The sequence below is a fragment of the Ranitomeya imitator genome, chromosome 1 (assembly GCF_032444005.1).
Source record: "Ranitomeya imitator isolate aRanImi1 chromosome 1, aRanImi1.pri, whole genome shotgun sequence".
NCBI lineage: Eukaryota > Metazoa > Chordata > Amphibia > Anura > Dendrobatidae > Ranitomeya > Ranitomeya imitator.
Genome location: NC_091282.1, coordinates 968192064 through 968206672, shown reverse-complemented (window position 1 = coordinate 968206672; position 14609 = coordinate 968192064). Strand labels below are relative to the sequence as shown.

Genomic DNA, 14609 nt, shown 5'->3' with positions numbered 1-14609 from the left:
AGCACTGATTCATCTCCACTACGACTCCACAGCACTGATCACTACTGAGCATGTACATAAAGTGCAGCACAGATTCATCTCCACTACGACTCCCCAGCACTGATCACTACTGAGCATGTACATAAAGTGCAGCACAGATTCATCTCCACTACGACTCCACAGCACTGGTCACTACTTAGCATGTACATAAAGTGCAGCACAGATTCATCTCCACTACGACTCCCTAGCAATGGTCACTACTGAGCATGTACATAAAGTGCAGCACAGATTCATCTCCACTACGACTCCCCAGCTCTGGTCACTACTGAGCATGTACATAAAGAGTAGCACAGATTTATCTCCACTACGACTCCACAGCACTGGTCACTACTGAGCATGTACATAAAGTGCAGCAAAGTTTCATCTCAAAAGCCAAGATCCTTAGATCAGCAACAGAACAGAATTATTATGAAAACATTCACAGGGTATGAATACTTTTTAAAGGCACCATATACCGTATATCTTGTAGGCAACAGACAACAAACGAACCCAGTGTAGTGTAATCCTGCTTCCATACTCTGCCACGTCTTCCTGACTTCTTGCTACTACTGTAGTTATAAAAGATTCTGCCTGTAGGATCAAGATGCTCAACTTTTGTGTTGCTTCATTTTTTTTAAATTTTAGCACTGAAATTGAAATACTAAATTAAAATAATCACAAAAGTGGATGTACATTTCACATACCTGGATGTCCAATGTCGGGTGCACATGATAAAACTTTTTTCCTTTCACTCCAGAAATATTTTTTTTTCCATTTTTCAGTATATTATGTGGTAAATGTAATGATTACGTTCAAAAGTAGAACTGGTCCTGCATAACACACGGATGGACATCGCAAGGAGATAAAAAAAAAACCCTGTTCTATTGCCATGTAGTACTAGTTTGTCTGCAGTAGGGCCTCCAATGACCTGTCAGTCAAAGGGAGCAGATGGGGAGAAGTTACCTACCTGGGACCCTCCTTTCCCACAAGTCTCCCTTTCACTAAAAGCAAACAAATCTGGAAGAAGTGAAATATAAAGTAAATTGCAAACTTATATAATATACAATTATTAAGCTTTGTTACCATAGTGTAACATACTGAGGTGTGACAGATCAGTATGTTACTGTGTTATTAATACTGTTTTTTTCCTTTTGCAGGTAAGTAGCTGCTAAGAGATATGAAGATATAGTGTGTTCGATCACAATGCTGCGCAAGGTATTTCAGCAAAATTCATTAAAGTGGGAAAATGAGGAAACATTAGGCTGGAGTCCAAAAGTGGCGGATCTGCATAAGTTATTTTGCAAAAGGGGAAATTTGTGGTGAATGTCCTTGAGAATTCCACACAAAAATAACATGCTGCAGATCTCAGCAGCCATCTGAAGAAGCGTTTGGCTGACATCTGTTAGAAGCGTATGCAGTGGGGACACAGTAGAGGGCCACTCTTCATGAATTATCTATGGGCCCTTTCTTTGTAAGATTTGCATAAAGTAGCCCCATAATGCCTTTCTACAATTAAAAGGAATCTGTCACTGGGTTTTTGCTAACCTATCGGGGAGCAGCATAATGTAGTAAGAGAAGCCCTGATTCCAATGATGTATCACTTAGTTTACTGGGTGCAGCAGGTCTTACACAATCAGAGTTTTTTAGATGTAGCATGTAGCAGTGCTCAGAAAGCTAACCTCACCCACACCACAGTTTTACAGCTGCTGATTAGAGGAGGGGGCGTGGTCAGACCAGGGCTCACAGGAGCTGTAGTCCAGTCAGTGATAATCTCCTGGTGATAAAACAGTCATTGTATTGAAACAACAGTACACAGCCTAATAAGTTACACTTCCCTAAAATGTGTGTCTCAGCCCTACCTCATGCTTTCTTCAGATTATATAGCAAAACCCTACTGACAGATTCCCTTTAATAAATAATGGTACGGCCCTTAGAAGCCATATATTAGAAGGTGGAAACTATTAACTGCTTTTTAGGTGCCATTGGGCCCTCTAACCCATTGGGCCCCGGTGCAGCTGCAGAAGTTGTGCATTTGGTTTGTTCAGTCCTGTGAGCATGGCCTGGTGCTGTGTCTGGTATTGCAGGTTAGCCGCGCTCACCTCATGGGGATGTGCCAAAATACGCCAGACAATCCCCTTTTTACTTGCACCAATTTGCTTTTATAGTATAGGAGGTTTAGCTTTGTGCTGTATTTGGTAAATATGAAAGTATACTGAGCGTTGTATATTTTATGTTATGTTGCAGGCAATGTAGCGTTCACCATAAAGTAAAAGTCATTGCTTTAACACACTCTATAAATTTCCCTGCAAAGGTTAAACAGATAGGCAATAATACTGTGTCTTATATCCAGAGTTGCCAACATGGATTTTATTTTTTTCCATAAATGACCGCCATCATTTTTATCAATACATGAATGATATAATGATCTCAGAATACTTTCGCCGAGCTGCAAAACTATGACTTACTGTAATCACAATGACTTGCAGAACATAAGAAGGTGCAAGGCTGTTCCCGACCCGTCCCCTCCATCCCTCTATGACCTAATCTCCAGCTACCCCACGTATAATCTCTGTGTGCTTGTGTATACTTGTATGTGAACGCTGTCCGTCCATCCGTCCCTGCAGAATGATGTAAGTTCCATGTCTCCGCCATGTGAGTCACGCTGCAGATTCTCTAATTCATTCACAGAACACTTAGCAATGAGAGCAGCCACATATTAGCAGAAGCTAGTGAGAAAAAAATGGCATATTAAATAAGAAGCCTGTTACTGTCAGCTAGAAAATGTACAGGGGAAGCGTCATGTATCTATAACCAGGACCCCCGGCTCTCCGCACACATCTGCCTAAATAAATCCATGGATTACCCATTAAATGATGATTCTAGGTATTTTTTATTATAACTCTGCATTGTGCCACTTTTCTGTAATTCCCCTTAGAAATGTATGAATAAAAATGACAAATGGGTGTTACTAGTTGAGGCGTTGTGTCCCCTTCATTAGGCTAGGATCATACAGGCGTATTTTCTCTCATCCGAGAGAATTGGGTAATTTATGCAAAGAACACTCTGATCAGAGTATGGACAGATTGTGCTCCGATTCTCTCGGCTGAGGAGAAGATAAAGAAAGAAAATTCTTCATCTTAATTCTTTCAGTCCATGGAAATTGGACTGCACTCAGATGTCATCCGGGTGCAGTCCGGTGTTTCACACACACTCATCGACTTAAGTGGCCGGGTGTGATCTGTATATCGAATCAAACTCAGACATTCAGCAATTTTTTCTTTGAACTGGTGTGGTTCAAGGAAAACTTCTGACGTGCTCAGCCATAACTTTGGTCCTTGAGCAATCCAATGTTTTGTCGGGTCATAATATGGTCATGTGCACAAGCGTGTTGGGACACTTCCCTTCTACAGGAGGAATGGTAACAGCCATTTGCAATTTATTTCTAAACTTTTAGGAGTAATAACAGAAGAATGGTATAACACAGAGCTCATAGAATAAAAACCCTCCAGAATTGTTACCTGGAGAACACAAGAGGTGCGAGGAGAGGTCAAAGATCTTTAATAAAGAGGACCTTTTAAAAGCTGTGTATGAGGGTCCCGTCCACTAGAGTCTGATATGTACAGTTCTAATTAATTCCTCCCAGGGGGTCATTTACTAGACATTCCTAATTAAATGACTAACTGGGAGAGATTTCTTCCTAAAGGTACCGTCACACTAGACGATATCGCTAGCGATCCGTGACGTTGCAGCGTCCTGGCTAGCGATATCGTCCAGTGTGACAGGCAGCAGCGATCAGGCCCCTGCTGTGATATCGCTGGTCGGGGAAGAAAGTCCAGAACTTTGTTTCGTCGCTGGCTCTCCCGCTGACATCGCTGAATCGGCGTGTGTGACACCGATTCAGCGATGTCTTCGCTGGTAACCAGGGTAAACATCGGGTTACTAAGCGCAGGGCCGCGCTTAGTAACCCGATGTTTACCCTGGTTACCATCGTTAAAGTAAAAAAAACAACCACTACATACTTACCTACCGCTGTCTGTCCCCGGCGCTGTGCTTCTCTGCTCTGGCTGTGAGCACAGCGGCCGGATAGCACAGCGGTGACGTCACCGCTCTGCTTTCCGGCTGGCCGGCGCTCACAGCCAGAGCAGAGAAGCACAGCGCCGGGGACAGACAGCGGTAGGTAAGTATGTAGTGGTTGTTTTTTTTACTTTAACGATGGTAACCAGGGTAAACATCGGGTTACTAAGCGCGGCCCTGCGCTTAGTAACCCGATGTTTTCCCTGGTTACCGGCATCGTTGGTCGCTGGAGAGCGGTCTGTGTGACAGCTCTCCAGCGACCAAACAGCGACGCTGCAGCGATCCGGATCGTTGTCGGTATCGCTGCAGCGTCGCTTAGTGTGACGGTACCTTTAGGTAATTCCACCCCAACTGTGGCACCCTATCTGGTCTAGTGCAGCTAAAACCTGGGTTTGCACTCTTTATAAAGAGAACCAATACAAGATCTCATGTTCGCTATTACACCCCACAACTCCTAAATAAGATGAATCACCAGATTTCAAGTGTCCGTTGCTGCTGTGGGTCCTCAGTTGGTACTTTACCTCATATTTTCTGGACTTGTTCCAGGTTGGCTTTATCGTGGGGCATTATCAAGTCCTTGATACAAGACATGTTATTTACAGTGGTCTTATTGGACCTCTTTTTACATTCTGAATATCTTTTCTAGGGGATGGATAAAAACTCTTCTACTTTAAGGGTATGTGCACACGGTGCGTATTCTCTGTGGATCCACAGCGTTTTTTGAGGTGCAGAAATGCTGCAGATCCGCATTTGATTTACAGTACAATGTAAATCAATGAGAAAAAAAAATGCTGTGCGCACTTTGCGGAAAATCCGCTGCGGAAACGCTGCGGTTTAAAAGAAGTAGCATGTCACTTCTTTTTTGTGAATCTGCAGCGTTTTTGTACCCATTCCATTATTGAAAACCGCAGGGGTAAAAAACGCAGCAAATCCGCAAGAAAGCCGCAGCAAAACCGCACAAAAAACGCTGCGGAACCGCACAAAAAACGCGACAAATCCGCAGGTGCGTTTTCTGCTAGGAGAGGCAAAATCGCACCAGAAATTCCTAAGCCTAATCCGCAAGCCTATCGTCACATGTCTCATAGGAGAAACCATAGTCTGAGATTCTGGGTGCGTGTCCTTTTTTTCTCTGAATAACACCTTAGGCCAGTGTTCCCCAACTCAGGTCCTCAAGAGTCACCAACAGGTCAAGTTTTCAGTATTTCCTTAGTATTGCACAGGTGATAATTGCAGAACCTACACAGGCAATAATTCAAGGAAATTAAGGAAATCCTGAAAACATGACCTGTTGGTGGCTCTTGAGGACCGGACTTGTGGAATACTGCCTTAGGCTTATGATTGGTCTACCTCATGCAGTTGGCATGTTATTTTTTTCGATGCAATTGGCATAAAGGCCAGCAATATAACGAGCTCAGAGAGTGGGAAAACAGCCAACTCCTAAAGCTATGTGCACACATTGAGTATTTGGTGAGTTTTTTACCTTCGAATATGTAAGCTAAAACCAGGAGTGGGTAAAAAAATGCCAAAGTGGTGATGGGCTTCCTCTCCCTTCCAATAAGCATCCCCTGTAACATCACAGTGGCCGATGGTTTCCATGACCATGCCCCTCTAACAGGCGTTTTGTCAGTGTAATGCTGATAGGTATAATGCATTGCAGGGCTTTATACCAGTGATCAAAGTAATAAAAGTTAAAGTCCCAAAGAGATACTAAATAAAAAGTAAAACAAAAAGTTTAAAAAAATTGTAAAAATATTTTTAAAAAGACACAAAATAAAAAAATGAAAAACATATTATTCCAATAAATACATATTTATGTAAAAAAAATAAGCAAAAAGTACACAAATTTGGTATCGTCATGTTCGGAATGACCTGATCTATAAACCGTTCACACTAGTTTAGTTAACCCCCTTGATGAACACCGTATAAAAACTATGCTTTTTCATCATACCACTGAACAAAAGGTGGAATAAAACGCTATAAAAAAGACAAATGTAAATAAAAATGGTATCTCTGAAAATGCCATCTTGTCCCACAAAAAAACAAGCTGCCAGACAACTCCATTAATGTAGAAATAAAAAAGCTATACCTCTCGTAATATAGTGATGCCAAAAACAATTTAAAAAAAAAAAGCTTGGTCAGCCAAGTTTTGTGCAGCACTGAAAAGAACACCGCTGAACAAAGGCCAGACTGAGTCCAGAGTGACTCTGCTGCACCATTATAATGAATGATTCCCTCAGGGGGTTTCATATGAATCACATCATTTGGAGATTTAGATGGAAACCCTGATGTAAGTGCTCAGCATAGAGCGCAGGATAAATATCCAAGATGTTATGTAAAATGTTCCCCAAAAAATCTTCATCTCAGTTGACAAAAAAGCAAGTCCCCACTCAGGTCTGTCAGCTTTAAATGGAAGTATAGGGGCTTTCATTTTACTGGTAGCAGAAAGGCTCTGAAAACGCTATGGCTCTTCCCTCTCCAATAGAAATCTAGATAATTTTGCGCTACCAAATCCAAATGGTCCATACGTTTGCATTTCTGTAGCAATGAGAGTCCGCTTAATTTACGAGGTGCGTGTCTCCAGAAACCTGAGCTGGGCAAAAGGAACAGGCACTACAATGTATGGGCACCACAACATATTGGGTGTTACAATGTACTGGGCAATACAGCAGATTTGCAATTTTCAGATCAGCAACATCTACTTCTGCTTGTTTCTGGAAAACACCCATGGATTCAAAATAGTCACTACACCTGTCGATAAATTCACATAGGGGTGTAATTTCCAAAACGTGGCCACTTTCAATTTCAAGTTTGAACTTTGAAGATTGCAAAAATTTTGAATTTTTTGTCAAATCTTCGATATTGTGATAGATAAACGCAAAAAATATTTGACCAAAATTTACCAGTAACATGAATTACCACATGTGACGATAAAGCAGTCTCAGAATCGCTGGGATATGTTATTATTATTATTATTATTATTATTTATTATTATAGCGCCATTTATTCCATGGCGCTTTACATGTGAGGAGGGGTATACATAATAAAACAAGTACAATAATCTTGAAAAATACAAGTCACAACTGGTACAGGAGGAGAGAGGACCCTGCCCGCGAGGGCTCACAATCTACAAGGGATGGGTGAGGATACAGTAGGTGAGGGTAGAGCTGGCCGTGCAGCGGTTTGGTCAATCGGTGGTTACTGCAGGTTGTAGGCTTGTCGGAAGAGGTGGGTCTTCAGGTTCTTTTTGAAGGTTTCGATGGTAGGCGAGAGTCTGATATGTTGTGGTAGAGCATTCCAGAGTAGGGGGGATGCACGAGAGAAATCTTGTATGCGATTGTGGGAAGAGGAGATAATAGGGGAGTAGAGAAGGAGATCTTGTGAGGATCGGAGGTTGCGTGCAGGAAAGTACCGGGAGACGAGGTCACAGATGTATGGAGGAGACAGGTTGTGGATGGCTTTATATGTCATGGTTAGGCTTTTGTACTGGAGTCTCTGGGTGATGGGGAGCCAGTGCAGGGATTGACAGAGGGGAGAGGCCGGGGAATAGCGGGGGGACAGGTGGATTAGTCGGGCAGCAGAGTTTAGAATAGATTGGAGGGGTGCAAGAGTGTTAGAGGGGAGGCCACAGAGCAGGAGGTTACAGTAGTCAAGGCGGGAGATGATGAGGGCATGGACTAGGGTTTTTGCAGATTCTTGGTTTAGGAATGTGCGGATCCGTGAAATATTTTTGAGTTGGAGGCGGCAGGAAGTGGAAAGGGTTTGGATATGTGGTTTAAAGGAGAGATCAGTGTCAAGGATTACCCCAAGACAGCGGGCTTGTGGGACTGGGGAGAGTGGGCAGCCGTTTACTGTAATGGATAGGTTCGTTGGGGAGATCGCGTGAGATGGGGGAAAGATGATGAATTCTGTTTTGTCCATGTTAAGTTTTAGAAATCTAGTGGAGAAGAAGGATGAAATAGCAGACAGACATTGAGGGATTCTGGTTAGTAGGGAGGTGATATCTGGTCCAGAGATGTAGATCTGTGTGTCGTCAGCATAGAGATGATACTGAAAGCCGTGAGATTCTATGAGCTGTCCCAGGCCAAAGGTGTAAATGGAGAAGAGCAGGGGTCCTAGAACTGAACCTTGCGGGACTCCGACAGATAGGGGGCGAGGTGAGGAGGTGGTGTGTGAGTGGGAGACGCTGAATGTACGGTCAGTTAGGTATGATGAGATCCAGGATAGGGAATCAAAATGTTACATGTCACAGTTAGTGATCAGGACTGTTCAGCTTCCAGAAATCACTTGTGTACGTGTGGCTGATGAAAGGAGAGCGGAGCCGGAGCATGGTTAGGAGAATGTTGGCGGCTATTTCTGGGTTTTGTGTGGTGAGATAACAATAGACTTGTTATGTAGAGTGCTAATTAACTTGCTGCTCATGGGTGCCCAACTACAAGATGACACACTAAGTAGGTGTGAGACACGCAGTCAGCATTTCCTCCCACTTACTGACTTTTTCTGTCTTCGACGCATTAATCTTTATGATCAAAGCACATTGATGCAGACATTTTATTAAATCAATATAATGCATTGATGTTGAGCAGAAAACAGCCATTTCTGGAAATGACAGGAAAATGGGAGACTTCTGTGTGTTGGTATAGACACAGTACATGCACGTCCTAGTATAAGACGGAGTACATAAATATACACTCCTCATTGTAATGCTTAATTCACATGTGAGAGCCTAATTTCTAGTCGGATTTGTGCAGGTAAATTCCGCACTTCAATATAACAGAAAACGAGGGGATGAAATTTTAACAAATCTTATCAAGATGCAAAGAATATTTTAGTAACATATCAATAACTTTTGCGGATTGAGCATTTATTCCAGATATTTCCTATTGACTTCAATATGGAAGTTAAAACCCTCCATCATTTCCCAGTGTTATAGATTTTGCAGCCAAATCTGTAAGTGCCAATTTTAAACCGTAGACTTGTTTCTTTAATTTGTTAAATTTCCACATAAAAAACTGCAGAGGCAAATTTTGTCACAAACATTCCCATGATTTCCTTCTGCCGATTTTCCCTGCAGTATAAGCGAGCAGTCACGACTTTTTAGGGAGAGATACGTGGTCTTAAGTAGTTCATTACAAGATATAGGCTTCATTTTACATGATCTAACACAGGGGTGTCAAACTGCATTGATCTAACAGACAAGTAAAATGTAGTAAGAATAGACTCACAGTGGAATTCATATCAAGACTGTTGAATATGAAACAGTTGTGGCATGCTAGGTATTAGCTTTTCTTGGTCCATTGGGCTAAAGAAGAATTTAATTGTTTGGGGGCCTTCTGTGGTCACTTTCTTCCCCTTGTCCATCCCTACTTCCTACCCTCTCCCTCAAACTTTTAATCATTTGTCCCTCATCATATGGCTATTTTTTTTTTTGACCCCTCATATTATTGAGTCTGTATGCCGAAGATTGCTTACTCAACCCCCTTCCATTCTTTCCCTTGTCCCTTAAAATATCCCCCCTTCCTATAGTGACCTGAATTTCCTTTTCCATCTTGGAAATGTTAAATAAAGAATTTAATAGAATGTAAGAAACCCTAATGGGCCATTGGTAGTTTTATGTGTTTCTGTGATGTCCATGGGTGCAGGTCTATGGAGCCAATCCCAGAGTGTGCATCTGCCTGTAACAGCAAAGATGGTTGCGAGGTTTGACTACTGCGGTTCAACCACTCTCATATCGTGGTAATTTGGTGATAGCACTTAAGTGGTCGAATTTTGTCCGTGACCTTGAATCGCCCATAAGTGCCTACTCCTCTCTACCGTGTGATGCAATTGCAGGGTGCAACTGGGTTACAATGTGTTACCCACAGAGCCGCCATTTTTGTACTACTTTGAAAACCTGCTTGTGGCTGGAAATCATAGGAAATTGTTAGTTTGCGCATATACTGCAATACTCTAATCTTTATTTTTATATAGCGCTAACATATTCCGCAGCGCTTTACAGTTTTGCACACATTATCAGCTCTGTCCTCGATAGGGAATTTAGATTGTGAGCCCCATCAGTATGTCTTTGGAATGTGGGAGGAAACCGGAGTACCCGGAGGAAACCCGAGACCCCAGCGCTACAAGGCTGCAGTGCTAACCACTGAGCCACCGTTCTGCCCTAACTCTACTCTAGTGTATTGTGCAAGTAAGTCCTGTAGGGTGACTTAAACATGTGCACAAAATTATCAAAAAGTTAAAATATATATATATATATATATATATATATATATATAATGAACGCTTAAATGTTATTCTTTTTAATAGAAAATAAATAAAAAATATATATTTGATATAGCCACATCCGTAAAAGTCCACTCTATTAAAACATAAAATTATTTAATAAATACAGTAAATGGCTTAACGAAAGAAAAAATCTAATTGTCATTTCTTTTTCGCCTCACTTTCTGCCCCCAAGATACAATAAAATGTCAAATACCCCAAAAAATGTACAAACAAAAAATGCAACTTGCCCAGCAAAAACAAACCCTTACATGGCTCGATCAAAGGAAATATAAAGCGTTGGAGACACAAAGTACCGTATTTTCTGGTGTATAAGACAACTGGACATATAAGACGACCCCCTACTTTTCCATATAAAATATGGAGTTTGGGATATACTCGCCGTATAAGATGGGGGTCATCTTATATGCCCAGTCATCTTATACGGCGTGTGCGGTGCGGATGGTTCCCAGGGTCTGGAGGAGAGGAAACTCTCCTTCAGGTCCTGGGATCCATATTCATGTAAAAAAAAGATGCATTGAGCAAAGGACCTTCGATGACATCGCGTGACTGGTCGCTCAATGCATCCTTAGGAACAGAGGGCACCGCTGAGAGCCGCGGGCCGTCTGAGGGTAAGTATATCTCATATTTTTTATTTTTATTCTTTTTTTTACATGAATATGGATCCCAGGGCATGAAGGAGAGTCTCCTCTCCTCCAGATCCTAAGAACCATACAGGACCGCTCCCTGCACAAGCCGTACCCGGCGTATAAGACGAACCCCGACTTTCGAGATGCTTTTCAGGGGTTAAAAAGTCGTCTTATACGCCAGAAAATACGGTAATTGTTCTGACCTGGAGAATCATGTTGCACTGTGTCCTGCATAAACAGTACAACATCAGGTGTCTCCTGCTCTGTGCCATCTGCAGAAACTCCTCCTGGACGGTTGTACCCAGCGCTAGTGAGATCGGGCAGCGCTGACGTGCCGGCTCTTGAAACCTATAATCTATCTAGTTAGGAAACACAATCCAAATGAGCATAACTTTTTATTATAATAGTCAGTGGGGAATTAATCTCAATGTATGATTCTTGATCTTTTTTTTTCCCTTGTAGTGCATGTTCAGAAGTTTCAGCATGTTGGACAATATACAGCAGAATCGAGTAGTGTAGCTGTAAATCCAGCTCTGGCATATTTTGAACTGCAGGATGATCTTCCTGTCTCTCCCTCTTGATATCTCGCTCTGCTAGTCCCTCCTCCCATCTCCTCTTTCCATTAAGTATAATTGCAAGTGTTATCTGACACCTCACTGTTCTGGTAGTCGTCTGGCTTTCACTAATTGATTTAAGCTCTTTTACAAAGTTGATGGCGAGTCCCTTATAGGACATATTAGGCTACGTTCACATTAGCGGCGCGACGCACGCTAAAACGCGCGCGTTTTGCGACGCGTGCGTCGTTTTCCGACGAAAATCGGACGCACAGAAAATGCTACATGTAGCGTTTTCTTGCGTCCGACGCTAGCGTCGGAAACGACGCACGTGGCGAAAAACGCCACCAAAACGACGCACGCGTCCCCTATGTTAAACATAGGGGCGCGTCGCCGCTGCGTCGCCGCTGCGTCGCCGGCGCAACAGCGACGCACATTGGCGGAACGCCAATGTGAACGTAGCCTTACATAGTTTCTTATACTTGCATCTACTTTAATGCAAATGTTGTTGAAACAGTAGTGATTTAAGGTGGATGAACCTTACAATACAAATTCTGCCACCTGACCTGATTTGTGGTCAACAGTTCTTGTGTCAGTGATATCACCACAGTCGTCATTCCAACCCTAACCCATCTCTTCAACCTATCACTAACAACTGGTGTTTTCCCCTCAAGCTTTAAAGGGAATCTGTCACCTACTTTTTCATGTATAAGCTTCTGCCACCGCCATCAGGGGCTTATCTACAGCATTCTGTAATGCTGTAGATAAGCCACTGATATAACCAGAAAAATAAGAAAAACAAGTTATCTAATACTCACCCAGAGGCGGTCCCGCTGCGGTCCAGTCAGATGGGTGTCGCAGTCCGGGTCCGGCACCTCCTATCTTCATGCGATGACATCCTCTTCCTTGCTTCTGTCGCGGCTCCTGCTCAGGCGTACTCATTTGCCCTGTTGAGGGCAGCATAAAGTACTGCAGTGCGCAGGCGCTGGGCTTCTCGGACCTTTCCCAGCGCCTGCGCACTGCAGTACTTTGCAGATAAAGTACGCCTGTGCAGGAGCTGCGACAGAAGCAAGGAAGAGGACGTCAGCGCATGAAGATGGGAGGTGCCGGACCCGGACCGCGACGCCCATCAGACCGGACCGCCACCCCCTGGTGAGTATAATATAGCTTGTTTTTCTTATCTTTCAGGTTACATCAGGGGCTTATCTACAGCATTACAGAATGCTGTAGATAAGCCACTGATGGCGGTGGCCGAAGCTTGTATGCGAAAAAGTAGGTGACAGATTCCCTGTAAACATGCCTTAATCACACCTATCCTCAAAAAGCCCTCTCTTGACTCATCCTCTGCATCTAGCTATCGCCACCATAACACTTTTCCCCTATGCCTCAAAACTACTGGAACAACATGTCCATCTTGAACTGTCCTCCCACCTATCTTCGTGCTCCCTCTTCGACCGCTTTCAGTCTGACTTCCGGCCACATCACTTCACTGAAACTGCCCTAACTAAAGTCACCAATGACCTATTAACTGCCAAAGCCAAGCAGCACTACTCTGTCCTCCTCCTCCTAGACCTGTCCTCTGCCTTTGACACAGTGGACAATTCCCTACTATTACAGACCCTCTCATCTCTTCGCATCACTGACTTAGCCCTATCTTGGATTTCGTCGTACCTAACAGACCGGACATTCAGCGTCTCCCACTCACACACCACCTCCTCACCTCGCCCCCTATCTGTCGGAGTCCCGCAAGGTTCAGTCCTAGGGCCTCTGCTCTTCTCCATCTATACCTTTGGCCTGGGACAGCTTATAGAGTTCCATGGTTTTAGTATCGTCTCTATGCCAACGACACACAGATCTACATCTCTGGACCAGATATCACCACCCTACTAACCAGAATCCCACAATGTATGTCTGCTATTTCATCCTTCTTCTCCACTAGATTTCTAAAACTTAATATGGACAAAACAGAATTCATCATCTTTCCCTCTTCTCACTTTGACTCCCCCAACAGACCTATCCATTAAAGTAAACGGCCACTCTCCCCAGTCCCACAAGCTCGCTGCCTTGGGGTAATACTGGAGACTGATCTCTCTTTCAAACCACATATACAAGCCCTTTCCACTTCCTGCTGACTCCAACTCAAAAATATTTTCCAGATCCATACATTCCTCAACTAAGAAACAGCAAAAACCGTAGTCCATGCCTACTGTATTCTCACCCATCCCTTGTGGATTGTGAGCCCTCCGGGCAGGGTCCTCTCTCCTCATGTACCAGTCGTGACTTGTATTGATTAAGATTATTGTACTTGTCTTTTATTATGTATACCCCTCCTCACATGTAAAGCACCATGGAATAAATGGCGCTATAATAATAAGTAATAATAGTAATATCAGTAATGACTTAATGGAGTATTCTCAAGTTTGAAAGTTGTCATATAGTCATAGGATAGGGGACAACATTCTTGTCACTGGGGTTCAAATTCTGAGGCTACGACCGCTGGGGCTACCAGCGACACTTATAACCAGGGCTCTGAGGAGCCTCCTGTGAATGGAGCAGAGATCGATCATACATTCACTCTTAATGGAAGCGCCAGAGATAATCGACTGCTGTGCTCGACTGGTCTTCAGAACTCCTATTAGAGTACATGGTGCGGTAGTGTGCATGATACTGTAGATCTCCACTCCAGTCAGCCAGGGCTCTTCAGAGACCCTGTTCTCGGGGTTGTTGGGGCACCCAATGGTTGTACCCCCAACGATCAGATAGTTAAGAATATTTCTATAAGGGTAATTTTGATTTGCGATATAAAAGTATTATTGCTGATGGAAACGGATGAATACTTTGCATATCATGCCACTGTAGATCTGCAAAAGAGCATTGTCTACCCAGCTCATTACATCAGAGAAATATGCTGCCAGTCTCATAACTGCTATATATTCTGGCAGAGTCAAGATCATTGTGGTTTCGGCTGAAATGGAAAAATGATTTAATCCTGTCTTCCTTCACATGTGATATAATCACATTTCTGCTCTTCTTCCAATGCTTGCATAGACGTATTTTA

The 14609-nt window shown here is 43.1% G+C and overlaps 1 protein-coding gene across 1 annotated transcript in view; it reads left to right on the top strand.

Moving 5' to 3' along the window:
- ANK2 (ankyrin 2) overlaps positions 1-14609 on the top strand; it is a 732820-nt gene that overhangs the window by 44751 nt on the left and 673460 nt on the right. Inside the window, exon 2 of the mRNA XM_069743800.1 lies at positions 1176-1233. Within this exon, the coding sequence (XP_069599901.1) occupies positions 1222-1233 (12 nt within the window). The 5' untranslated portion in view covers positions 1176-1221. The remainder of the gene's footprint in view (positions 1-1175; positions 1234-14609) is intronic.